The following is a 27,036-nucleotide window of genomic DNA, read 5'->3' as shown; positions in this document are numbered from 1 at the left end:
CAACCAGTCTTAGGGGTAATGCTCTTGCTTTAATCTGCTTGGATCTGGATTTCAGTCTAGGGTGGAGGTCCTGGGGTGTGTGACCAGCTTGCCAGAGCATGTGGAGGCTTCAGAGAGGGCACCCAACTAATACCTTCAGCAGCTGAGAAAACCCCAGCGTTTGGTACATATCCCCCCTGTCGGGTAGCAGAGCCCTACTTTGGCAAAAAGCCCAAAAGTCAAGTAATTGAGTGACAACATGAGCAGGACAGGCAAAGGAAGCAAAGCAAACAGAGCAACCCAACTTTACACTCCTATTTTGGGGACAAAAAGGATCAAAGCATGGAAAAGGAGGAAGACAATGAAGTCAGAACTCCTGTACTAAAAGCTTCCAAGAAAAATACGAGCTGGTTACAGGTCATAGAGCACCTTAAGAAGGATTTTGAAAATCAAATAAGAGAAGTGGGGGGAAAATTGGGAAGAGAAATGAGAACAATGCAAGAAAATTATGAAATGAGAGTCAACAACCTGACTGAAGAAAAATAACACCTTAAAAAACAGATTAACTCAAATGTCAAAAGAGGCTCAGAAAGGCAATGAGGAGAAGAATGCCTTAAAAAGCCAATGTTGTCACATGGAAAAAGAATTTCAAAATCTCACTGAAGAGAATCATTCCTTCAGTATTAGATTGGAGCAAATGGAAGCTAGCGACTTTATGAGAAATCAAGATACAATAAAATAGATCCAAACAAATGAAAAAAATAGAAGGCAATGTGAAATATCTCATTGGGAAAACCACTGACCTGGAAAATAGATCCAGGAGAGATAATTTTAAAATTATTGGACTACCTTAAAGCCATGATAAAAAAAAAAAAACCTAGAAATCATCCTTCAAGAAATTCTCAAGGAAAATTGCCCTGAATTACCAGAGGGCAAAATAGAGGTTGAAAGCATCCAGCCATTACCTCCTGAAAAAGATCCCCAAAAGAAAACTCCTAGGAATATTATAGCCAGGTTCCAGAATTCCCAGATCAAGGAGAAAATATTACAAGCTGTCAGGAAGAAACAATTTGAATATTGTGGAAACACAATCAGGATAACACAGGATCTGGCAGCTTCTATACTGAGGGATTGAAGGACTTGGAATATGATATTCTGGAGGTCAAAGGAGCTGGGATTAAATCCAAGAATCACCTACCCAGCCAAACTGAGTATCATGTTTCAGGGGAAAATATGGTCATTTAGTGAAATAGAGGACTTTCAAGCATTCTTGATGAAAAAAACCAGAGTTGAATAGAAATTTGACATTCAGATACAAGAAGCAAGAGAACCATGAGAAGGAAAACAGGGAAAAGAAATCATAAGGAACTTATCAAAGTTGAATTATTTACACCCCCTACATGGAAAAATGATAATTATAACTGATGAAACTTTTCTCAGTATGAGAATAGTTGAAGGGAATAGCAATGTATGTGTATGTATGTAAATATATATATATATATATATATATACACATATATATGTGTATGTGTGTGTGTCTATATATATATATGTCTATATAGATATGTATATAGGAGGGTATATGGGTATATGAATAAAATGTGAATGTGTGTACATATGTGTACAGGTATACATAGATAGAGGGCACAGGACCAATTTAATAGGAAGGGATGATACTTAAAAGGTGAAATTAAGAGATGAGAGAGGAATATAATGAGAGGAGATAGGGAGAGACAGAATGGGGTAAACTATCTGATATAGAAGAGGCAAGGGAAAATGGTTACAATGGAGGGGAAGAACAGGAAGGCAAAAGGGAATGGGTCAACCTTATTCTCATTGAATTTGGCTCAGGGAGGGAATAACATACACACTAAATAGGGTATCTCACCCTACAGGAGAGTAGGGGGGAAGGGGATGAGAGGGGGGATGATGAAAGGCAGGGCAGGCTTGGGGGTGGGGAGGGAAGTTGGAAGCACCCACTTTTGAAAAGGGACAGGATCAAAGTAGAGAACAGAACAAATGGGAGGTGAGATAGGAGGGAGGGAAATATAGTCAGTCTTTTACAATATATCCACTATGGAAATGTTTTGCATTAGCTATACATGTACAGTTCTATACTGAACTGCTTATCTTCCCAGTAAGGGTGGGTAACAAGGGAGGAAGGGAATGAATCTGGAATTCAAAGCTTTAAAATCAAATGTTTAAATATATATATATATATATATATATATATATGGTGGCCAGGTAGCACAGCAAGTAAGAGCACTGGCCCCAGTGTCTGGGCATCAAATCCGGGCTCAGATACTTAGCACCACTCTCAGAAATAACTGGCCATGTAACCTTGAGCAAGTTACTTAACCCTGATTGCTTTAAAAAAAATACACACATATACATATACACACACTAGTATTGATATTATTTTACATGTAACTGGGAAATAAGACATACAGGCACCGGGGCATAGAGATCCACCATGCCCTACTGGAAAGTTGGAGGGGGTATGGGAGAAGATATGGGAGAGAGCAGACTGGAGGAGGGGATATCCAGTGAGATCGCTATTTTGGGGTGGTGGGTAGGGGAAAAACGGGGAGAAAATTTGAAACTCAAAATCTGGCGGAAATGAATGATGAAGTTAATAAAGCATTTGGTTAAAAAAAAAATAGGGTGTTGGTCTGTTTTCCCACAGCCCTTCCAGCCTTTGTCATTTTTCTTTTTCTGCCATCTTAGCCAATTTGATGGGTGTGAGATGGTACCTCAGAGTTTATTTTAATTTGAATTTCTGTAATTATTAGTGATTTAGAACATTTTTTCATATAATGACTACTGATAACTTGGATTTCTTCCTCAGATAACTGCCTGAGACTTATTTGTGAACAGTAGGTGTCACTGTAGAACACTTTAGTCTTTCCTATTGTAGGAATAATAAATAATAACTAGCATTTATATAGCATTTATTATGTGTGAGGAACTGAACTAAGCACTTTGTACCTGTGATTATATATTGATCATTTGGTCTTCACAACAACTCTGGGAGGTAGGTGCTATTATCATTCCCATTTTACAGATGAGGAAACTGAGACAAACAGGTTAAGTGACTTGTCCAGGGTCACAAAGATCATAAGCATCCAAGGCCAAATCTGAACTTGGGTCTTACTGCCTCTAGGCCCAGCGCTCTATACATTTTGTCTCCTGATTCCTCTCCCTAGGTAGTAGCCCAGTGGCCACCACCTTCTCTTTGGTCCACATCTTTACACTGCCTCCCTTCTCTTTGCAACAGAGTAGAGATTTCCATTAGGATAAAGAACATGAATTGGGGTACATTAGTGGCACCTCCATAGCTTAGCAACAAAATGGCCTGGGACTGTTTCTCTGTTATTCACATAGCCCTGGCTCCCCCAGGTAAAAACCAAATTCTGACCATCAGGACATGGCCTACTCCCCTGACTTTTTTTTAGGGGGGGGGAAGGCAAGGCAAGTGGGGTTAAGTGACTTGCCCAAGGTCACACAGCTAGGTAAGTGTCAAGCTTCTGAGGCCAGATTGAACTCAGGTCCTCTTGACTCCAGGGCTGGTGCACTATTCACTCTGCCACCTAGCTGCCCCACCCCAACCCATTTTTTTTAAAGTTATTTTCAGTTGAGCTAGTTGCTGGCACCCTTCATTTCCCAGCAAAAAATAAATATAATAATAACTAATTTTTATGTAGTGCCTACTATGCACCAGACATTGTGCTAAGTGCTGCAGCAATAAAGCATTCGTTATTGATTATGGATTTTTATGTGAAACAAAACTCAAGAAACAGAAACATCTTAAAGAAAGAGCAAGGAAAATAATATCTAAAAACTTTGGTTATTAAATAGGCATGGAAAGGAGTTGGAAAGAAATCCAATCATTTTGGAGAGCAATCCAGAATCATGCCCAGCTGCCTTTCACCCATACTACTAGGTCTATTTCCAAAGATAATTAGGGAAAAAACAAAAGAACATCTGTGTTCTAAAATGTTTATAACAGCTCTCTTTGTGGTGGCAAAGAACTAGAAATTGCAGGGATGCACATCAATTGGGGAATGATTGAACAAGTTGTGGTATGTGATTGTGATGGAATACTACTCTACTATAAAAAAATGATGAGCTCAATGATCTTAGAAAAACATGGAAAGACTTCCATGAAATAACAAAGAGTGAAGTGAGCAGAACCAAAAGAACATTGTATACAGTAATAGCAATGTTGTTTTAAGAAAAATTTGGAGTGAATAAGTTCTTTTGACTATTATAAATACCCAGATTAACTATAAAGGATTTTCTCAGTTCTTAAAAAAGTAATTGCATCTGGAAGTTTCAGCCTGAGTTATTTGCTCCATTAAATAAAGGCAGTGACTTGTAGCCAGCCTGATATGTTCAACCCATAGTCCTGGAGCTCAGACTGCAAGCTCAGGCCTTCAGGGATCTGATCACCAGTGCACTCAAGGCAGGGCAACTGGGGTTAAGTGACTTGCCCAAGATCACATGGTGAGTTTTTGTGTTAAGTGTCCTGAGCCCAGATTTGAACTCAAGTCCTCCTGACTCCAGGGCTGGTGCTCTATTCACTGCACCACCTAGTGCACGCTTGCTGATGTTTCCCTTTTCTCTTCATTCCACTCCATCTCTCTCATGCAGGCAGACTTCTGTTTCTTCTGTCTGCCACCTTTTGCTCTGTAGCAGAATAATTTAAAATCTTCCATTCCTGTGGAATTCCACCTCCCAGGCTCAAACCTCATCATATCTCTTTCAGGCCTTGTAAGGAATGTTGCTTCTTTGAACTGTAACTCCCAGGAATCTAATAGAATTCAGAGTTTATGCTGCCTATGGGGATCAGTCTTGAACATCCAAAATCTATCAGAATAGAAATCAGTCTTAAACAAATATAAATATCCTATTAAACATTCATTCATTAATACTTATAAAGTGTCTACTTTGTGCAGAGTACTGGATGGCTTAAGTAGTGAGAGATGTCTTCTCTATCCTCATAGAATTTATAGTTTTAGTACAGGCTTCTTAAGCTTTTTTTTGTGTCCTGGACCTATTTGGCAATCTGGTGAATGAAACATGTGGGCCCCTTCTCAAAATAATGTTTTTAAATGCATAAAATACATAGGGTTACAAATCTTGAAATAAAAATGTGTTTTTCCCTTCCAAGTTCACTGATCCCCAGAAATCCAATCCCAGATTAAGAATCCTTGGTCTAGAAACCAATCCTTGGTCAAGAAACAAAGTACATAATATTGCATAAGGACATTAGATGGTTGTAAAACAAAATGTTTTATGAGGGCAGAAGATCTGAAAAAGCTTCATGGAGAAGGTAGTGAAGTGGGCTACTCAAGGATCAGCAGATTTTGGTTCTTAACTGTTTCCTATAATTACTAAACTATTCTCAGTAATATGAGAATATTCTCCAAGCCAGTCTATACTGTTAATAACGGAGAGTTTATAAAATTAAAGTAACCTTTCCAGAACCTTCCTGAAATATACTAAGCATTCAACTGTGAAATATCTTTCTGCAAAGTGTCAGTTATTGGATAAACTTAAATTCACTCTGTAAAAGGATGAAATTGCAAATTACCTTAAATGATCGATTCATTGGCTAGTGTCTGAGGCTTTCCTAAATGTGAGTAATGCTATAAGGTACATTAGTCTGGAGTTCAAAAGTTGTTTCTTATGAAGAAGATGATTTTCAGGTTCCAAAGTCAATGTTTGTTTCCACCTTTAGTTCTTTAGCACTTGATAACTTAGCAAAATCAATATTAGTTTAATTAAAACCAAATCTGTAGGGCAATATTATTAATTTAGATAGCCTTCTTCTTCCAGGGTGACTGAACTAACTGGCTATGAACCACAGGACTTGATAGAGAAAACCCTCTACCATCATGTCCATGGCTGCGATATGTTCTACTTACGTTATGCTCATCATTTGCGTAAGTAACACAATATGGATGTTCATATATTTAAAATATTTCAATGTTACTAACTTTTGAATCAAGTAAATAAATCTACAGATACCAAGGAAGTAGTATTTTCCACTGGGGTGAAGGGATAAAGGTAGGGAATAGGGAAGTGGGTATAAAACTATTCTATGATGAAAGTGTACATACCCCTAAATTTCAGGGTGAATGCTAGAATAGAAAAACATTTAGTACAACCTCCTGTTGTACATTTCTTTCAGTTAACAGTATGTCTAAAAGTGTATAGCACATTGTTTTCTGAAATTTTAAGAAATAATGGCAGTGCCTTAGTCTAAAACCCTTAATCTTACCTGAATGAATGACCTTATCAGTACTTAATCAAAGGCAAGGAGTCAATATCCTAGTCTAAAATCCTCATTTCATTCTTATAAGAGATCTAATCAGTTCTGGTAGCAAAAGATTCAATCAAATTCAGTTTTATTTAGAATAAGTATTCCCTTATTCCCTGAAACTCAAGAGAACTTCATCTTTTTTATGGTAACAGAGCTGAGAGTGGACATGCCTTTGTTCTATTTAAAAATTATATCACAAGCTCACCTTTGACCAGATGGGAAGGAGGAATCCTTGGAGGAAGTGATTAAAGGAGAAATCATTGGTTTGGGGAAAATATTTCTTTTAGGGTACACCAATATTGACATTGCTATTGTTCTGTTTAGACAAATAAAAAAACCCTACCTTAGACTTTGTACTCTTGCTTTATCTTGCTGAAGGATTTTTGTCTTTTGTTTCCTGAACACTAGAAAGTAACAAGATGCCCAGACCCCACTGGTTTACTCCTGTAATCCTAGCTACTGAGGAGGCTGAAGCTGGTGGAGCACTTAAACTCTGGATTTTTGAGTTGTAGTGTGCTAAAGCTTATCAATTGTCTGCACTAAATCTAGCACTATGGTGGTGAGCTCCTGGGATTAGGGGACTACGAGGCAGGGTAAAGGAGGACAAATCCTCCCAGGTTGGAAATCAGCAGGTCAGAGCTTCCATGCTAATCAGTAATTGGATTAAGCCTGTGAGTAGCAACTGTACTACCAGCCTGAGTGAAATAGGGAGACTCAGTCTCAAAAAAAAAAAATTATTGCCTATATTAGAAAGAATTTCAATAACAACAGATCTTCCACCAAGAAGCAACATGTGTAAATATTAGCAAACTCTCTAGACAAGCATTGGATAATTAAATGCAAAGTATAGTTTTCCTTATACATATACATACACATTGGAGTCCAAACTCTAGGTGATTATCTCAGAAATCTATGTTGAATCCAGGGATAGGGATAGAAATTCCTTATTTCTCCCTGGTCAAATGTGAACTCAAGAGATATCATTCTTAAAATGAAATAAAGACCTCCATGCTCAGTTCTGTTATAAAAAAACATGAGTTTCAGGGCATCAAGATTCCTTCTTGAACTTGACTGGATCTTCTACTACCAGAACTGATCAGGTCTTTCATAAGAATGAAATGAGGACTTTAGATTAGCATTCTGGCTCCTTGGTTTTATGTACTGTAACAGCAAGCACCCCAGCATCCCCAGGGTGGCCAACACAGGTTCTTAGATCTGCTTTTCTAAAGGAAAGTAACTCAAAATGGGTTAACAAGCTTACTTTAATCAATCAAACATATATTGTTTACCTAGTTTAGGGGGAAAAGGTCAGTACCCAAACTTCAGAGTATACAGACAGAAGTTACAAGACAGAGAAACAGATGAAGCAGACAGGCTTCCAAACTGTCCAACCTCACATCCATACCAAATCACAGTTACCAGAGAGGGAAGCATCAACATCTGGGTTTTTCAAAGCAGGGGTGCAGGGAGGGGAGTGGAGGGGGTCTCAACGGCTGCCTAGAGTCTCATCTCATCAAATCACATAACACTTCTCAAAGTGAGCCTCAAAGCAAAGCCTCACATCAGGGATTATGTAGCCTTCTCCTGGGTCAGAGAATGTAACCACCCTCTTGACCCACTGCCCAATCACAAAGCATCAAGGTGTGGGCATTCCTGAAAACCAAGCCTCCTGCTACAGGCTCCATGTGACCACATTCAGCCTATTAGGAGGCAGAGTATATTTTCAAATCAAGGAAGGTTCTCAGAGTCTCTTAAGCCTATCAAAGGGCCTAGGGGCAGGGAAGATCTTTAAATTTGCATTTCCATTACAAGTACTGACAAGGTCTTTTCTTGATCTGATGACATTAGGAGATTTAGAAATTAAATTCCCCTTTTAAATTCCCCGTGTTCTCCAGTTACAGAAGAAGCAACTTTAGATGTGACAAAAGATTCTCAGGAAAAAAAGAAATTCATACAAAATCAGAAAGAAAGAATTTGATTTGTCAGAACAGGAGGGTCTTAAGAATTTCTAGGTGTGGTAGAGACTTAACTCTGATGAATTGAACAAGCAGCATTATTCAAGGGCTTTTCCTGGGTCCTCTCATTCCCTTCCCCTATTGCCCAAAGCAATTTCTACTTATTTTGTGTGTGTCTTGCACTTCCTTATCATATCCATGTTATATCTTCTAAAGTAGAATATAAGCTCCTTTAGGTCAGAGACTGTGTCATTTTTATTATTTCTATTCCCAGTGCCTACCAGTGCCTGGCACATAACAAGTATTCATAAGTGCTTGTTTATTCTTGACTGATTCTTCCAAAAGCTAAATGAAGGCAGAAGAAAATTAGGGCAAAGTTAAATCAATTATCTAATGCAGTGGTTTCCAAACATTTTTGATCCCTATCAGTAAGAAAATTTTGAGCATGCACCCCAATATATGTATGTTAATGAGCTATTTACAGGTAATAGTATACTAATATATGTGAACTATAAGGCATGCAAAAATAATTTTTAAAGGATAGCATATGTGGGCATATGTATATGTGTATTATGTATGTATATATATATATATATATACACATATGTGTATATCTGTATGTGTGTATGTTTTCCAAGTATTACACTAGATACTGTGGATACAAAGACAAAATTGAAAATGTCCTTTCCTTAAGAAATTTATCAATATAAATAAATATAAGAAAATAAAAATCTCTGTAAAGTAAAAACAAAGTAATTTTGGTACATGGGGATAGAGAGGCGCTCACATCTAGAGGGATCAGAAAAGGTGTCTGGTGGGAGATGGCATTTGTTGATTTGTTGAGGAGAGATGTGTATATACATGTGTGTATTCTATATCAACACATCCTTACTTTTTTTGTTGTTGTTGCTTTTTGGAGGAGGGAAGGGAGGGCAATTGGGGTTAAGTGACTTGCCCAAGGTCACACAGTTAGTGTTAAGTGTCTGAGGACAGATTTGAACCCAGGTCCTTCTGACTCCAGGGCCGGTGCTCTATTCACTGTGCCACTTAGCCTCCCCATCAATGATTTTCTTTTTTTTTTTATTTGCTTTTTTGGAGGGGGAAGGCAGGGCAATTGGGGTTAAGTGACTTGCCCAAGGTCACACGGCTAGTTTTGTGTTAAGTGTCTGAGGCTGGATTTGAACCCAGGTCCTTCTGACTCCAGGGCCGGTGCTCTATTCACTGTGCCACCTAGCCACCCCAAATATTTCTATTCTTGAAGAATGTTATGACAGTTTAAAGTTTATTATATAGCTAAAATCTGTCCCTGAACTAATTTATTGTTGTCTATGAGAATACAACCTTACTTTAATATATGACACAGACAACTTATTCCTAGGTTCTCCATATCATTTATTCACAATGGAATAAATTGCTAGTAACAGTTTTCTCTCTTTTTACCATCCCCCCATGAGTCAGACAAATGTTGTAATTCACTTTCAGAGGGATTGAACATTCAATAAGAGGGGATTTTGCTCCAACATTTGCTACTCTTTGAAGTGTGACAATAAGTAAACATTTATTAAGCACCCAAAACGAACTAACAAAAGATAGTCCCTGCTCTCAAGGAATTTACAATCTAACAGGGAAACAAATATATGCAGAATAATCTATTTTGTTGTTGTGTAGTCATTTCAATTGTATCTGACTCTCCATGACCCCATTTGGGGTTTTCTTGGCAAAGGTAGTAGAGTAGTTTTCCATTTCCTTCTCCACTTCACTTTAAAAATGAGGAAACTGAGGAAAAAGGGTTGTGACTTGCTCAGGGTCACACAACCAGCAAGTGTCTGAAGCCAGATTTGAACTTAGGAAGATGAGGCTTCTTTGACTCCAGACCTGGGACTCTATCCACTGTACCACCCAACTGCCCAAAATAATACATACATGCAAACAAATATATACAAAATAAATTACATACAGGATAAATAGTAAGTAATTAACAGAGGGAAGATACTATAATTAGGAGGGGTTGAGGAAGGCTTCCTGTGAGATTTTAGTTGGGACCTAAAAGAAGCTAGGGAGATTGGTAGAGTGAGCCGAGGAGGAAGAGCATTCCAGGCACTTGGAACAGGCAGAAAAAATTCCCAGGACAGAGAGGAGGGTCTTGTTTGTAGAACAGCCGGAAGGCCAGTGTCTTTAGAGAGAAGAGTATGTGTCAGGGAATAAAAGATAAGAAGTGTGGAAAGGTAGGAGGGGGTAAGGTTATGAAGGGCTTTCAATGATAAATAGAGCATTTTTGTATTTGATCCTGGAGGCAAGAGAGAGCCACTAGGATTTATTGATTAACGGGGTTATGTAGTTATATGTGCTTAAAGAAAATCACTCTAGTGGCTTAATAAATAATGGACTGGAGGCAGTGAGACCCATCAGGAGACTTACAGTAATCCAGGTGTGAGGTGATCAGGACCTGTAGTAGAGGGGTGGTAAGCGACAGGAGGTGGGGTTGGCATTCAAGAGACGAAGTACAGTTGAAATTAACAGGTCTTGGCAATAGATTGGATTCTTCAAAATAAAAATAGGCTTCATTTTTTATTTTGGGATCAGACCTTTATCAGTATAAGGAACTATTAGTGTGGAAATTCCTCCCCCCAATGCATCTATGAGCAATTCTGTGATTTGCTGAAGTCTTGAGAGTTGCCAACAAGGACAGAGAAATTGTTACTTGTCCATGGGTTAGAGGAATGACTTGAACCTAAATTTTATTGACTTCAAGACCAACTCACTATCCATTATTCTATTTTTATCAAGGTAAAAATCAGTTTCAGATGAAGTTCAAAGGCAGAAGAAAACCAATGGAAATCACAAAGTGGTTGTTCTGTAGCCTGAAGGGCATATGTGTGTATGTGTAAGAGGAGAAGGACTTTGCCTTAGTAATGAAGGGGTTGTTGTCATAGGCTAAATGTATATGAGCTTCAGGTACAGTTTTTCCCCCCAAGTACCAGCTGGTAGTCACTCAATTCTTAATTATTTCCCAAAGTCATAACCCAAGTCATAACCCATAACCTATAAACAAATATTTATTAAGCACCTACTAAGTTTTTAAGCAGTTTCTTATTTTTACTGATATCTTTTAAAAAATATCACTCATTTCTCAATGAATATTTCTCCTTCCTCTACCTATCCATTGTAAAACATTAAAAAAGAGGGGGGAAAGCAGTCAGGTAAAACTAACAATACCCTGAGTTCCTCTGCTTCTTTAATGAAAGGAGAGAAGACCTACTATGTTGAAAAAATTGTTAGGTGCTGCGGATGCACAGACAAAAACTACCCTCAAGGAGCTAACATTTTACTGGGGGTGGGGCAGAAAGGATCACAGCCATCAAGAATCACAGTGGAGCAACATTTGGCTGGGAACTTGCAGTGTGTAATCCTTTCTCACAATAGGGAAAGATTGTTTGCATATCAAGCCTTTCTCCTCCTTTAAGGTAGACTCTGGTCTTGCATTCCTTTTGGTCCCTACTTCTACCATTCCAATCCCTTGGAGACAAAAGAGTTGCCTGAGTCTCCTTTAATCTGAAAATAATCTACAAACTCACTCTTCAGTATAGGGGACACATTTATCCTGGTTCACATAGGTATCCCTGTTTTAAGTGCTTACAAATTAAAATTACTAATTGTAAAAAGTCATCTCCATAAGATCCTTTCACTCATATAACTCTGGAGTTTGCTATTTGGGAAAATCAGTCTTGATATTTTGGACAATTATTTAGCTCTCTGACCTAGGTAGAATCTGTTTTTCCAGATAGGCATTTTCACCTTCCATTTGCCTTTCTCTAACTGAGAATAAAGATATTCAACACAAAGAAATTATGATTGAGAATATATTTTTAAATTAATCTTTTATTTATTTATTTTTAGTTTTCAACATTCATTTCCACAAGATTCTGAGTTACAAATTTTCTTCCTGTCTTTCCTCTGCCCCCCACCCCAAGATAGAGAGTCTATTAAATACCCCTTCCCCCAATTTGCTCTCTTATATCCTCCCCCCAGCCCAACTTTCTAGTGGGGCAAGATGGATTTCTTTACCCCAGTGCTTGTATATCTTATTTCCCAGTTGCATGTAAAAAAACAATTTTTAAACATGTTTTTAAAACTTTGATTTCCAGATTCTTTCCCTTCTCTCCTCACCACCCCTCCCCCCCCTTCCACTGGGAAGACAACCAATTCAATATAGGTTGTACATGTGTAGCTATGCAAAACATTTACGTGGTGGATATATTGTGAAAGACTGACTATATTTCCCTCCATCCTATCCCACCCCCCTCTTGTTCTATTCTCTACTTTGATCCTATCCCTTTTCAAAAGTGGATGCTTCCAACTTCCCTCCCCCCAACCTGCCCTCCCTTCCATCATCACCCCTTTCATCCCCTTCCCCCCTACTCTCCTGTAGAGTGAGATACCCTATTTAGTATGTATGTTATTCCCTCCTTAAGCCAATGAGAGTAAGATTAACCCATTACCTTTCACCTTCCTGCTTTTCCCCTCCATTCTAACAGTTTTCTCTTGCCTCTTTTATATGGGATAATTTACCCAATTCTATCTCTTCCTTTCTCCTTCTCCCCTTGTATTCCTCTCTCATCTCTTAATTTTATTTTTTAGATATCATCCCTTCCTATGTATACATAGACACACACTCACATATGTATTTATACACACATACACCCTCCTATATATACACATATATGCATGTATACATATATACATATATCTTCCCTTCAAGTATCCTCATACTGAGAAAAGTCTCATGAGTTACAATTACCATTTTTCCATGTAGGAATGTAAATAGTTCAACTTTGATAAGTTCCTTATGATTTCTTTTTTCTGTTTACCTTTTCATGCTTCTCTTGCTTCTTGTATTTGAAAGTCAAATTTTCTGTTCAGCTCTGGATTTTTCATCAAAAATATTTGAAAGTACTCTATTTCACTGAATGATAATATTTTCCCCTAAAGCATTATACTCAGTTTTGCTGGGTAGGTGATTCTTGTTTTTAATCCTAGCTCCTTTGACCTCCAGAATATCATATTCCAAGCCCTTTGATCCGTTAGTGTAGTAGCTGTTAGATCTTGTGTTATCTTGATTGTGTTTCCACAATACTCAAATTGTTTCTTCCTGAAAGCTTGTAATATTTGCTCCTTGACCTGGGAACTCTGGAATTTGGCTATGATATTCCTAGGAGTCTTCTTTTTGGGATCTTTTTCAAGAGGTGATTGGTGAATTCTTTCAATTTCTATTTTATCTCTAGTTCTAGAATATCAGGGCAATTTTCCTTGAGAATTTCTTGAAGGATGATTTCTACGCTCTTTTTTTGATCAAGGCTTTCAGGTGGTCAAATAATTTTTAAATTATGTCTTCTGGATCTATTTTCCAGGCCAATGGTTTTTCCAATGAGATATTTCACATCGCCTTCTATTTTTTCATTTGTTTGGATCTGTTTTATAGTATCTTGATTTTTCATAAAGTCATTAGCTTCCATTTGCTCCAATCTAATTCTGAAGGAATTATTCTCTTCAGTGAGTTTTTGAAATTCCTTTTCCATCTGGGCAATTTGGCTTTTTAAGGCATTCTTCTCCTCATTGGCTTTTTGGGACTGTTTCGCCATTTGAGTTAGTCTATTTTTTAAGGTATTTTTTTTATTTTCTTTTTTTTTAAGCAGTTGGGGTTAAGTAACTTGCTCAAGGTTACATGGCCAGTTATGTTGTGTGGGTGCCAAGTATCTGAGGCTGGAACCAATCCTGGGTCTCCCGACGCCGGGGTCAGCGCTCTTACTCACTGTGCCACCTGGCCGCCCCAAGGTGTTATTTTCTTCAATATTTTTTGGGGTCTCCTCTAGCAGTCTGTTGTCTCACTTTTCATTATTTTCTTGTATCATTCTCATTTCTCTTCCCAATTTTTCCTCCATTTCTCTTACTTGATTTTCAAAATGCTCTTGAGCTCCTCCATAGCCTGTAACCAATACATATTTTTCTTGGAAGCTTTTGATGCAGGACTTTTGAGTTTGTTGTCTTTTTCTAGTTCCATATTTTGATCTTTTTTGTCCCCAAGAAAGGATTATATGGTCTGATTGAGCTTCCTCTGCTTGCTCATCTTGCCAGACAATTACTTTTTTGAGCTCTTTGCCATGGTAAAACTCTGCTTCCAGAGTGGAGAGAGCTTTGTCCCAAATTGCTGGAGCTTTCACAGTTGCCAGAGCTATGAAGAGGGTTCCCTCTCTACGGCCACCACAAGCTCTGGTACACTGGCATTTCTCACCCTAGGATCACTGCCCAAGACTGTGACCCAGATCCAAGCAGGTCAAAGCAAGAGTGATTACCCTCTGAATGGTAGCTTGGTCCCACTATAATCTGCAGGCCAGGAGCTCCAGAAGCTCCAGTGCAGCAGCTGCAGCCACAGCACCTCAGCCACCTCTCGCTGCAAGGAGCAGGGGCCAGTCTGTGCTCTTTTCTTTTTTTTTTTTTTTAAGTAATTGGGGTTAAGTAACTTGCTCAAGGTTACACGGCCAGTTATTTCTGGGTGTGGTGCTGAGTATCTGAGCCTGGGATTCGATCCAGGTCATCCTGACACTGGAGCCAGTGCTCTTACTCGCTGTGCTACCTGGCCACCCCTCTGTGCTCTTTTCTACCCAGTTCAAACAGAGTTCCCCACTCACCTTTTACTTTCTCTTTGGTGTTTCTGGGTTGAGAATGCTGGAAGCCACCACAGCTGCTAGTGATTCACTCTCCTGAAATCTGCTGTGGCTGGTCTGTGCCGCTGGTCAGGTCTGCCCTGAGTCTGGGTCTGGGAGGCTCATGCAGGACTGTGCTCAGCTTCCAGCATGGTATGATAGATTCTTCCCTTCAGCCTACCAGGCTACCTTCAGCCTACCAGGCTACCTTCAGCCTACCAGGCTACCTTCAGCAGGAGATTTGTTTCTCTCTGTCACCTTGTGGGTTCTGTATCTCTAAAATTCATTTAGAGTCACATTTTTCAGGTATTGGAGGTGGTTGGTGTGGGAGCTTAAGCAAGTTCCTGCTTTTACTCTGCCATCTTGGCTCCACCCTGAGAATATATTTCTTATGTAAAACAAAATAAGCAAATAGAAAGAATTTAAAGAAATAGCAAGAAAAATCATAGAGAATTGTTAGCTAGCAGCAGGTACTGAATAAAGTTGTGGGGGTCCAGAAATTGATTGCCACAGAACTGTCATAACTGCCTGTATTGTCCCAGATTTATATCTTAGCTCTGTCTTCCTTCCCTCTGGGCTGTAAACAACTGGCTGTTGTGACTGGCCAGTTTCTCCTCCCCTAAAAACTAACAACAATCCTGAATTTCTTAGGGCTGAGAGGGAAATCTGTTTCTCCAGGTTGACAAATCTTGAGATCCCCAGTTAGGATTTCAGAACTGGATGCTGTGAGTTATAGCAGCAAGGGATTTTATGAAGGTAGAATCTGTAGGACTTGGCATCTAATGGATATGAGGGAGATGACCCCAAGGTTCTGATCCTTTGGAATTGAAAGAATGATAGTGACAAAAGGTATAGGGAACTTGGGAAAAGTAGCTGGTTTGGGCCACACTTATTTTTAATGGTGGGATAGCAAGATGTCCAATAGGCAGCTAGAGATTTGTGACAAGAATTAAAAAAAAAAAGTAAGACTGGAACTTGATATATACTTTTGGAAGTTATCTGTGTAGAGATAATAAAAGAATTCATGGAAGTAGAGGTAGAGAGTAACCAGTAATATGGGGTCCAGGACATTTGCCCCAATTAGTCCATCTCTAAGGATGTTTTGGGGAGATGTGGGACTTCTGTCTTTTCCAGCTTTGAGGATCACATCCTGTGGCCCTGGGGTCTGTGCCCTGAGACAAATCTTTCTTCTTTCTCCATAGGGCTTTTCAGAATGGCTTGCTTTTATATTTAGATAGATCTATCAGTTTTAAGGAAACTAAGGAGACACCTAAGGAAAAGAGACATGGCCATACAGTCTCTTTTCTGGCAAGGGATTGGTGATAATGGTTTTTAAAAGCTTTAATTTAGTAAGTAGCTACATTAGGAAGGACTATGGTTATGCAATATGAGTCCATATGCCAAATTTTCCAAAAATACCTTGTAAGTTGGAGGATATTAGATGAACAATATTATATAGAAATGCAATAGGTCTTTGGGGAGAAAAGATATAAGCTGTACAAAATATAGATTGTAATAGTGTAAATAAATAAGTTCACTGTGCACAGATGTGTTTTAGGTGAACCAGTTAAAAATCTCCCCTAAAATGGGGCGGCCAGGTGGCGCAGTGAGTAAGAGCACTGGCCCCAGAGTTGGGATGACCTGAGATCGAATCCAGGCTCAGATACTTAGTACCACACCCAGAAATAACTGGCCGTGTAACCTTGAGCAAGTTACTTAACCCCAATTGCTTTTAAAAAAATCTCCCCTAAAATGCACACTAATGCATTGTCCTAAGCCTAATGGTTTGCTTATTTAACTGACCCATTCATCAGAATGTCAGGATATCCAGCATACCAAAAATACTTAGCTCTGGAACAACTAAATCCCACAAATTAATATACTTTACTACTTTGTGAGGTTCAGTAACTCCTTCTCTTCTAACAGACCTTAAGAAGACCAGTAGCTTTCATTTAAAGAAGTAGATGGGGGAACAGAAATATCAACAAAAGAACAACCCAATAATTGGTGATATGTTTATATACAGTAGGTTATAGACTTTAACACACAAACTGGTGGCATGTGTGTGTATATGCAGATATATACACATATATGTTTGTGCCATATACATATTTACTTTTTATTTAAGGAAGTTCAATAAGCTCCAGAATACTGTAGCTTGTGAATAATATTTCACATTCTTTTCACAGTGTTGGTGAAAGGTCAAGTCACCACCAAGTACTACAGACTACTTTCCAAGCATGGAGGCTGGGTTTGGGTACAGAGTTATGCTACCATTGTGCACAACAGCCGCTCATCAAGACCTCACTGCATAGTGAGTGTCAATTATGTTCTCACGTAAGTCAAACATATTTACCCTCCTCCTTAATGTTTCATTATAATTGTGTGCTCTCTCTAGATGTTCATCTGTTTAGTTTTTTTTTCTGTTTGTTTTTTACAATTTGTTTTACAAAGTGTTTTGGAGGTTACTGCTTCTGGTTGAGATAAAAGCAAAAAAAAAGGTAGCTAGTGCAGCTATGATTCAGGCATAACTATAATCTGGGTATAGAACAGAAGTGTGGGAGCATGGTGGAGGAAATGCTCTCTCCAATCAGGTATGGTAGAGGAAGGTCTCATCCCACTTATCTACACCTCTTCCTTGTCCCTCTTGCTCTGTTTTAATAACTGAAGAAAAACCTTTTGTGTCCATAATCCCCTCAACTCCTCCTCAGTCCCCTAAATTAAGCAGAAAAGTTTTCCTCTCCTCTGCCAATTCCTTTGTTTTATGAACTTGCTACAACTTATGGCACATTCTTGCCATCCTTAAGATGAGCCAAGAATAACAGTCAAATCTGCCTTTGGCATGAGATCCCTTAAATATATGAAAGGTATAGGAAATAAACTTAGCTGAGGACAAAATACAGTCTTCCTTTAGTGCTTCATCAGATTAAACAAACTTCTGATCCCATGTTAACAGTGAACATTCTCACTGAAAATAAATTTTTTTGTCTTCTAAATAGAGAAAAGATTTAGATTCTAAAGTCTCTGAACAAAGGAGTTTCATTTCTCTACTCTTTAGAAGTAAATAATAATTTTAGCAAAATCACAGAAAAAACATATAATGGATTGGAAATATATATATACTTTCTAGGAAAACAAAAACTACATATGAACAATAATGATAGCTATGTAACAGGCACCGTGCTAAACACTTTACAATTATTATCTCATTTGATCCTTACACAATCCTTCTCTCTCTCTCTCTCTCTCTCTCTCTCTCTCTCTCTCTCTTTCTCTTTTTGCTTTTTGGAGGGGGAAAGGTAGGGCATTTGGGGTTAAGTGACTTACCCAAGGTCACACAGCTAGTTTTGTGTTAAGTGTCTGAGGCTGGCTTTGAACTCAGGTTCCCCTGATTCCAAGGCCAGTTCTCTTTTCACTGTACCACCTAGCCACCCCAATCCTTCCCCATTTTACTTATGAGGAAACTGAGGTAGAGGTTAAGTGACTTGCTCAGGTCACACAGCTAGTCAGTATCTCAGGCCAGATTTGAATTGAGATCTTCCTACTCCTACCAAAGGAAGACTTACAACTTTTTTAAAAGTTTATTGACTTTTTTCTTTTTATATCACTCTCACTTCCCCCCACTCCCACCCCCAGACCTTTCCTTGTATCAAATAAATACAGTTGAACACAACATATCAACACACTGGCCATATCTAAAAATAAATGCCTCATTTTATACCTCTGGTTCACCACTTTTCTGCCATGAGACATGCTTTGAATTATTCATCTGAAATCATGATTGAAAACCCACTTCTTTAAAACTAGACAGACATTGTAAGCAACTCTTCACAGTAGTTATAGGTATCAAATACTGAAAAGGTATCTTAGATTCCAAGCTAACCAACCCCCAAGACTGAGGCTTTTGAGGAAGGATTTCCTATCCCATTCTTTTTGGTGAAAAGAAAAATGGTTGGTAGTACATCCTTTGTTAGGATACAGATGGATTTGGTAAATAATATTACAAATGTTTTTACAAACTTCCTTATACTCATGATTTCCATAAGGGACATGAATGAGGTTTTTATAGGACTGGATATGGCTATACTGATTTCATTCATTTCTAGTAGAGTAATTCCTAATTTAGAGTTTTGAAGGTCATATAATCTAAGGGCCACAGCATTAATAGAGGAGATGAGATTTCCTTTTTCCAGTAATGAATGATCATTTCCCAGAATCCATCTAAATGGATTATATAACATGATAAAAAATTATATAACATGATACATTTAAAATTTTTAATACAAATGTTTCATTGTCAAAGCAGTCTTATGCATGATATGAATCTTTTCTGGTCTCTTGGCAGAGATGTTGAATACAAAGAAATACAGTTGTCGTTGGATCAGGTCACCTCTTCCAATTCCCAATATTCCTGTAGGACTTCAATGTCTACCTCGCAAGAACCTAGGAAAATAGCTAAATCCAAAAGTAATAAGATGAAGACAAAAGTCAGAACAAACCCCTACCTACCACAGGTAATGAATACATCTGGAAGAGAGGTCTGATTATTCTGCTATCATCTGTTATCCTATAAAGAGACTTCCCCTTAGCAGTCATTTGAAGCTCATATGGACACATTAAATATGGAATAACAACAAATTACTAATTATATGGGAGAAATTTCCCTATGTTGGAAAATTCTTCAGGAATATGGTATATTTTTAACCACTTGTCTAACAGTATCAAAAATTTGGGATGGCAGAGGTGTATATAGTTTATAGCAAAAACTGAATCCTTTTTATTTGTGCTTGTATTACATATTTTCACAGCACTTTTCATCAATAAAAACTTTCCCCAATTCTTAAAATAGTTAATTTCAAATTCTTAGAAACAGCATATGCATTGGCTTCTTAACTCTTTGGTGGGGAAAATTCTTGCCCCTCCAACTGTCAACAAGTAGTCCTGTTTCCTCTGAGGCCTCCATGTTATGACCAGCTCCATTCTCAAATAGTGGATAAAATTAGAACCCAGGTCAATGCTGTTTGCTGTATATTTTTTTATGTTCTGCTGCATTAAGCTGCTGTATCTTTACTGGTCTTCTTTGCCATTTCAGCAATACAACTCTTTCCAAATGGACAAATCAGAATGTGGCCAGGTTGGAAATTGGAGAGCAAGTTCCACAACAAATGCTACAAATACTCAAGAACAAAACTTTTATTCAGAAAACAGTGAACTTTTATATGCCCCCTCCTATAGCTTGCCTTTCTCTTACCATTATGGACCCTTTCCTATAGATTCTCATGTATTCAGGAGCAAAAGGCAAATGCTATCTTCAAAATTTGGGCAGTCTCAAGGGTCCCCATGTGAGGTGGCACGTTTTTTCTTGAGCACATTGCAAACCAGTGGAGAGTGCCAGTGGCATTATGCCAATCCCTTAGTACCTAACAGCCAGTCTCCAGCTAAAAATCTTCCTGATCAACCAATGAACATTACACGGCACAACCTGGCACCCAATTATGAAGGTGGGTTGTGTTTACACATGGGGAAGGGAAAGGTCTTTTAAATATCAGGGGGAAATGTCCATGAGTGGTAGATGGAAAGTAGATATTCAGGTTAAACATTTCCTTTTTATGTTTGTAAGTAGGAATTACTATCATTTCATGCTTATAATTTATTACTACACAACAGAAAAAAAAGCTGATTTCAAAAGTATATGCCCAATTCATAAAGAAATGGAGGAAAAAGCAAAATACTCAATTATTTTTCATAACATTCTTTTTTATATCAACCAAAAAGGGAAATTTGAATAAGTATTTTTAAAAGTGATTTTTGAAAAGTAATTTAATTTTTTCAATCCCCAAAACTATACTTTCTTCCCTTCCCACATATCTTCTCCCTCCTCTGATTGGAAAAAAAGAAAAAGAAAAAAAAGCAGCCAACCTCTTTGTAACAAAGAGCCATGGCTAAAAAAGTTTCCATCTTCATCCTAAGTATCACCTCAGGAGGTGGGCAGTACGTTTCATCACGAGTCATCCAGAATTGTGTTTGGACATTGCATTGATCAAAGTTCTTAAATTTTTCAAAGTTGTCTTTATGATACTGTTATTATTATAAGCTGTTTTCCTGGTTCTTCTCTCTTCATTTTCATCAGTTTGTATAGGTCTTCCTAATGTTCTCTGAAACTATCCCAATCATCATCAAACTGTGCCCCCCCCTTCCCGTAACAGTAATAGACAATTTAACATTCATTACATCCATATATCATAATTTGTTCAGCCATTGCCCACTTGAAGAGCATCCCTTAGTTTCCAATTATTTGCCATTATAAAAAGAGCTGCTATAAGTATTTTTGTACACATGGGTCCTTTTTCTTGTTCTTTGATCTTTTTTACAGTATAAAACTAATAGTGACATTGCTGGGTCAAAGGATACATCATTTGGTAACTTCCAGGGCATGATTACAAATTGCTCTTTAGAATTACAGTTTACAGTTCCACCAACATTCCACCTGTTTTCTCTCAGTTCCTCCAGTATTTGTCATTTTTCTTTTTGGTCAACTTTAATACTCTATGATGGTTGTGAGATGGTATCTTAGTGTTATTTAAATTTGTAATCTAGAGCATTTTTCCATGTGGGTATTGATAGCTCAGACTACTTCCTTTGAGAGTTTCTATTTTATCTTCTTTGAACAATTATCAGTTGGAAATGGCTATTATTCTTATAAATTTGAATCAGGTCCTTGTACATCTTTAAAAGGATATCTTTATCAGGAAAATGCTACAAATATTTTCCCCATTTACTTGCTTCCCTTCTAATTTTAGCTGCATTTATTTTGTTTGTGTCAAAACCTTATTATTTCATTATTTGGTCATGAATTATTCTCCTATCTGTAGATTTAATAAGTAATTTCTTTCATGCTCCTCTAAATTGTTTGAATTATGATAATTTCTATTTCTTTGCTGAGTTTTCTTGGTAATATGCTGAAATGCTGATGTGAGTGTATTTTATATCCTACAACTTTGTTGAAGTTGTTGCTTGTTTCATCTAACTTTTTAGTTGACCCTCCCTCTAGGGTTCTCCATATAAATTCTCATATTATCTGGGGGGGGGGGGGAATACAATAACGTTTTTTTTTCTTTGCCTATGCTTAATTTCCTTTTCTTGCTTTATTGCTATAGCTAGCATTTCAAGCACTATATCAAATAGCAATAGTGAAAATGGAAGTCCTCTAGTTTATCTCCATTACATATAATGACTTTCTACATAGTAATTATTTTAAGAAAAGAGTTGTATGTTCCTATGACTTCTTGCTAGTATTTTATTTAATTTTTTTGCATCAATATTCATTGAGAATATTATTTGCGGCTTTCTTTCTTTAAATGTCCCTGGTTTAGGTATAAAGTTCATATTCATTTAGTAGGTCTCTATTTTTTTCAAACAACTTTTGTAAAATAATAATTATTCTATAAAAGTTTGAAAGAATTTGCTCATAAATATATCTAGTGCCAGTTTTTTTCTTTGGGGCTTCACATTATAGGTTGTTTGATTGCTTTCCTGAGATTGTCATTTATTTCTTGGCCTATTAATCTGCACATTTTTATTTTTGTAAATATTCATCCATTTCATTCAGATTGTCAAGTTTTTTAATGTAATCAGACAAAATATTTTAATAACTTCATTTGTAGGGAATTCACCTATTTAATTTTTGATACTGGTGATTTGGTTTTCCTTCCAAAAATCAAATAAGGTAATGGTTCTATTTTATTGTATTCTCCTCCCCTCAACCCCCACCAAAAAAAAACCCAACAGGTCCTTTATTTATTCAATTTTTCTTTTAAGTTTTATTTTTAAATTTTCATAATCTATATTCTGGTGCTTAATTGAGGGCTTTTAATTTTTTCTAGATTACTTTTCCAATATGTTGTTATAGCCTCTCTCTCTCTTTTTAATAGATGATATTTAGAGATATTTTTTTTCCCCTAAGGAATGATGGGGCTGCATCTCCAAAATTTTGTTATGCTATCTAATTGCTGTAGTTACATTTTAATGAAATTCCCTATTGTGTCTATGATTTCTTTAGACCTACCCATTCCTTAGGATTAAGTTATTTAATTTCTAACTTATTTTTAGCACTTTCCAGTGGTCCTTTATTGAATATATTTTTATTGCATTGTGGTCCATAAAAGATATATTTAATATTTCTGCAATTTGTTTGTGAAGTTTTTATTTCCTAACCTACAGTCAATTTTTGTAAAAGTAACATGCACTGCTGAGAACTGTGTGTGCTCCTTTCTATTCCCATTCAGTAATCACCAGAGAACTATCATGTTTAACTTTTCTAAAATTCTATTGAGGGCCTTAACATGTCTCTCATTTGTTTGTCTATTCATTTATTTGTTAATCCATTTATTTATTTATGTGTTAGATTTATCTAGGACTTAAAGGGGAACATAGAAATTGCCTATTATCACTTTACTGTCTATTTCTCCCTGTAACTCATTTGACTTTTAAATATGTAGATGGTATCTTACTTGGTGCATATTGTTTAATATTGACATTAATTCATTTTCTATGGTACCTTTCAGCAAAACATAATTTCCCTTTATAGCTTTAAATTGAGTTCCTTTTTTCATTTGCCTTATCTGAGATCATGGTCATGGTTGCTATGCCCCCCCCCTTTTTTTTTAAATTTCAGCTAAGGCATTGCTCCAGCCCCTTATTTTAAGTTTTTGTGAATGTTTCAAATATGTTTCTTATAAACAACACTTTTGGATTCTGCTTTCTAATTCATTCTACTTTTTGGTTTTATGGATGAGTTCATCCCATTAAGATTGATACTTAAGATTTTAAATTGTTAATTATTTTTTCATTCATTCTATCTTACATTTTGTCTTTGTTTTCCCGCTCTTCTACCTCACAATAAAGAGGGTTGGGAGAGAAGAGAGTATAGAGAGTATTATAACCAGTGCTCTAGGTGCTCCTTTACACCTCTTCTCTTTTCCTCTCCCAAACCCCAGTCACAGGCTATTTTTTTTAAATCTTTTTCTCCAATCCTTCTTCAACCTATCCTCTGTAGCTGAATTTGCTTCCTTCTTATTCCTTCCTCTCCCTTTTCTTCTTTCCTTAATTGCATCTCTCTTGAATGAAATATATTTCTGCATACAAGAAACTATTTTTCCCTCTTTTCACCAGCTCAGATGAAAGTAAGGTTCAAAACATTGCCAACTCCCCCCACCTCTTTTTCCTTGTTTTCTTTCTTCTTGGTCTGGCAAAGCCTCCACTTTTATGGCCTCTTCCTTTGCTTAGTGAGTTCCTCTTTTACCTTCCTTTTGAGGACCACTGACACCAGCCATCATGTTATCTTCAATCTGGATCAGTCCATGAAACTCTAGACCACTTCTCTGTTTCTGCCCCAACAGACTTCCTCTCACAATAGTAACACCTTCAGTCCTATGGGTTCTTCCTCTGAATGGTGAATGCCTCTCCAAAATGCCTTTCACAGATGTACCCTCTTGAGCCATCATGATTTCTTCAAACATGGTCTAGACTATGGTGCCCTAGACTACCTCTCTACTTCTTCACTTCCTCCCTTTCAGCCTATTTTTCAGTTCCATTTTTGTGTTGTCTTCCCCCAACTAGAATATAAGCTCCTTGAGAGCAGTGGCTTTCTTTTTGTGTGTATTTGTATTCCTATCACTTAGTTCACTGCCTGGCACAGAATAAGCACTTAATGCCCATCTATGTATCCATTCAACCATCCATCCATCCTTCTATTTCCACTCTAATTAGGTTAATCAGTGTATTTTTCTCCCCTTCCCTTTTCTTTCTTAAGATCATCAAAATATATCAAATACATTCATTGTCCCTCTCTTATTAAATTTATTTTATGACCCCTACTGATAATAAAAGGATGCATATATTATCTCCCTATCAGAATGTAATGTTCATTTTTTTTTTTTTAGTCAACTAGGTGTTGCAGTGGATAGAGTACCAGGCCTGGAGTCACTTAACCTCTGTTTCAGTTTTCTCAACTGTATAATGGGGATAATAGTTAGTACCTACCAGGATTGTAGTGAGGATCAAATGAGGTAATATTCATAAAGCACTCAGTCCAGTGGTAAGCACACAGTAGGTGTGTAATGCTTATTCCCTTCACCCTCTTTCCCTTTCAGTATCCTATGCTTGCTCACTTTTATTTACTTTGCTTTTCTTGATTCCTGTGTTCATATTTCAAAGGTTTTTTTTTACCCACTCATATTTCCAAATACAAGAAATTTGCATTTCTCAAAAAAGAAATTTGCTCTCTTTTATAGTGGTGGTTACTGAATAAGTGATATGTAGTTCATTAGCACATGAATTCTTTCTTTCTAGCTGCCTAAAGCATTTTTTTAAATTAACTGAAAGCTCTGGATTTTGGCCATAATGTTCCTGGGAGTTTTCTTTCCGGGGTTTTATTCAAGAGGTGACTAGTAGATTTCTATTTTCATTTTAACCTCTGGTTCCAAGAGATCTAGGCATGTTTCTTTTATTTTTTTTCCTGAAATATGATGTGAAGGCTTTTGTTATTATTGTTATTCAAGGTTTTCATGCAATTTCAATGATTAAATTTTTATCCTCCATCTGTTTTTGCTATGAGATACCTTATATTTTCTTTTATTTTCCCAGACATTTGTCTTTGTTTCACTATTTCTTGTTGCCTCTTAGGATCATTAACTTTTATTTTATCCATTATAATTTTCAAGGAGTCTGTTGCTTAAATTTTATACTTCTTGTATCAAGTGGCTGTTAGTTCTCTTTCTTTGATAGCCCTCATTTTTTTTTCTCTATTTCTTTTGCAACTGTTTCCTCAAGTACTCTTATTTAATTTATAAAACAATTTTTAAATGTTTTTTCCCCTCTTGCTTCATCTCTTTCAGGAATTCTAGTTCACTTTGTACCTAAGCTGTGCTTTTCTTTGAAGCTTTTCTTGCAGATGTTTTAGTCAGCCCCTTTTTCTAGGTTTCTGTCTTGAGTGTCCCTGTCATCATAATAGTTTTTTATGGTAGGATTCTTTTTTGTGTTTATTCATTATTCCAGCCTTATTTCAGGAATACAAACTTTGTGTAGTGGATGAGGCTCTGTGCACTTCTTTTTTTTTTTAAATGCTTTATTAACATTCTGATTTACATCGTTCGTTTCTGCCAGATTTTGAGTTACAAATTTTCTCCCCATTTTTTCCCCACCCATCCCCCCAAAACAGCAGTCCCACAGGATATCCCCACCTCTGATCTGCTCTCTCCCATATTTTCTCCCATACCCGTTTCAACTTTTCCAGTAGGGCATGGTGGATCTCTATATTTCCCAATTACATGTAAAACAATATTGATAATAGTATATATATATATATTTAAACATTTGATTTTAAAACTTTGAATTCCAGATTCATTCCCTTCCTCCCTTATCACCCACCCTTACTGGGAAGATAAGCAGTTCAGTATAGGTTGTACATGTGTGACTAATGCAAAACAATAACATAGCAGATATATTGTAAAAGACTGACTATATTTCCCTCCCTCCTATCCCACATCCCACTTGTTCTATTCTCTACTTTGATCCTGTCCCTTTTCAAAAATGGGTGCTTCCAACTTCCCTCCCCCCCAGCCTGCCCTCCCTTCCATCATCCCCCCTCACATCCTCTCCCCCCCCCCATTCTCCTGGAGGGTGAGATCCCCTATTTAGTGTGTATTTCCCTCCCTCCTCAAGCCAGATTCAATAGGAATAAGGTTGACCCATTCCCTTTTGCCTTCCTATTCTTCCCCTCCATTGTAACCATTTTCCCTTGCCTCTTCTGTATGAGATAGTTGCCCCACTCTGTCTCTCCCCATCTCCTCTCATTATATCCCTCTCACCTCTTAATTTCACCTTTTAAGTATTATCCCTTCCTGTTAAATTGGTCCCGTGCCCTCTATCTATGTATACCTGTAAACATATATACACACATTCACATATGTATTCATATGCCTGCATACCCTCATATAAAGACATATATATATATATTCCTAATCCCCTCAACTACTGAGAAAAGTTTCATAAGTTACAATTATTGTTTTTCCAT

General features: G+C 37.3%; 2 protein-coding genes across 2 annotated transcripts in view; both read left to right on the top strand.

The window, feature by feature from the left end:
- SIM2 (SIM bHLH transcription factor 2) overlaps window positions 1–27,036 on the top strand; it is a 97,419-nt gene that overhangs the window by 60,571 nt on the left and 9,812 nt on the right. The window contains exons 7-10 of the mRNA XM_069062973.1: window positions 5,821–5,927; window positions 17,153–17,300; window positions 19,309–19,477; window positions 20,056–20,464. Coding sequence (XP_068919074.1) covers window positions 5,821–5,927; window positions 17,153–17,300; window positions 19,309–19,477; window positions 20,056–20,464 — 833 coding nt within the window. The remainder of the gene's footprint in view (window positions 1–5,820; window positions 5,928–17,152; window positions 17,301–19,308; window positions 19,478–20,055; window positions 20,465–27,036) is intronic.
- The window catches only part of ATP5PF (ATP synthase peripheral stalk subunit F6), a 393,425-nt gene continuing 375,412 nt past the window's right edge, over window positions 9,024–27,036 (top strand). Inside the window, exon 1 of the mRNA XM_069062971.1 lies at window positions 9,024–9,034. The gene's annotated coding sequence lies outside the window, so the exon portion shown is untranslated. The remainder of the gene's footprint in view (window positions 9,035–27,036) is intronic.

The sequence above is a fragment of the Petaurus breviceps genome, unplaced genomic scaffold (assembly GCF_028583685.1).
Source record: "Petaurus breviceps papuanus isolate PSGF00001 unplaced genomic scaffold, PetGlider_PUasm1.0 90515, whole genome shotgun sequence".
Taxonomy (NCBI): Eukaryota; Metazoa; Chordata; class Mammalia; order Diprotodontia; family Petauridae; genus Petaurus; species Petaurus breviceps.
Note: the sequence above shows the minus strand (reverse complement) of the source record. Positions and strands in the feature narration are given on the sequence as shown.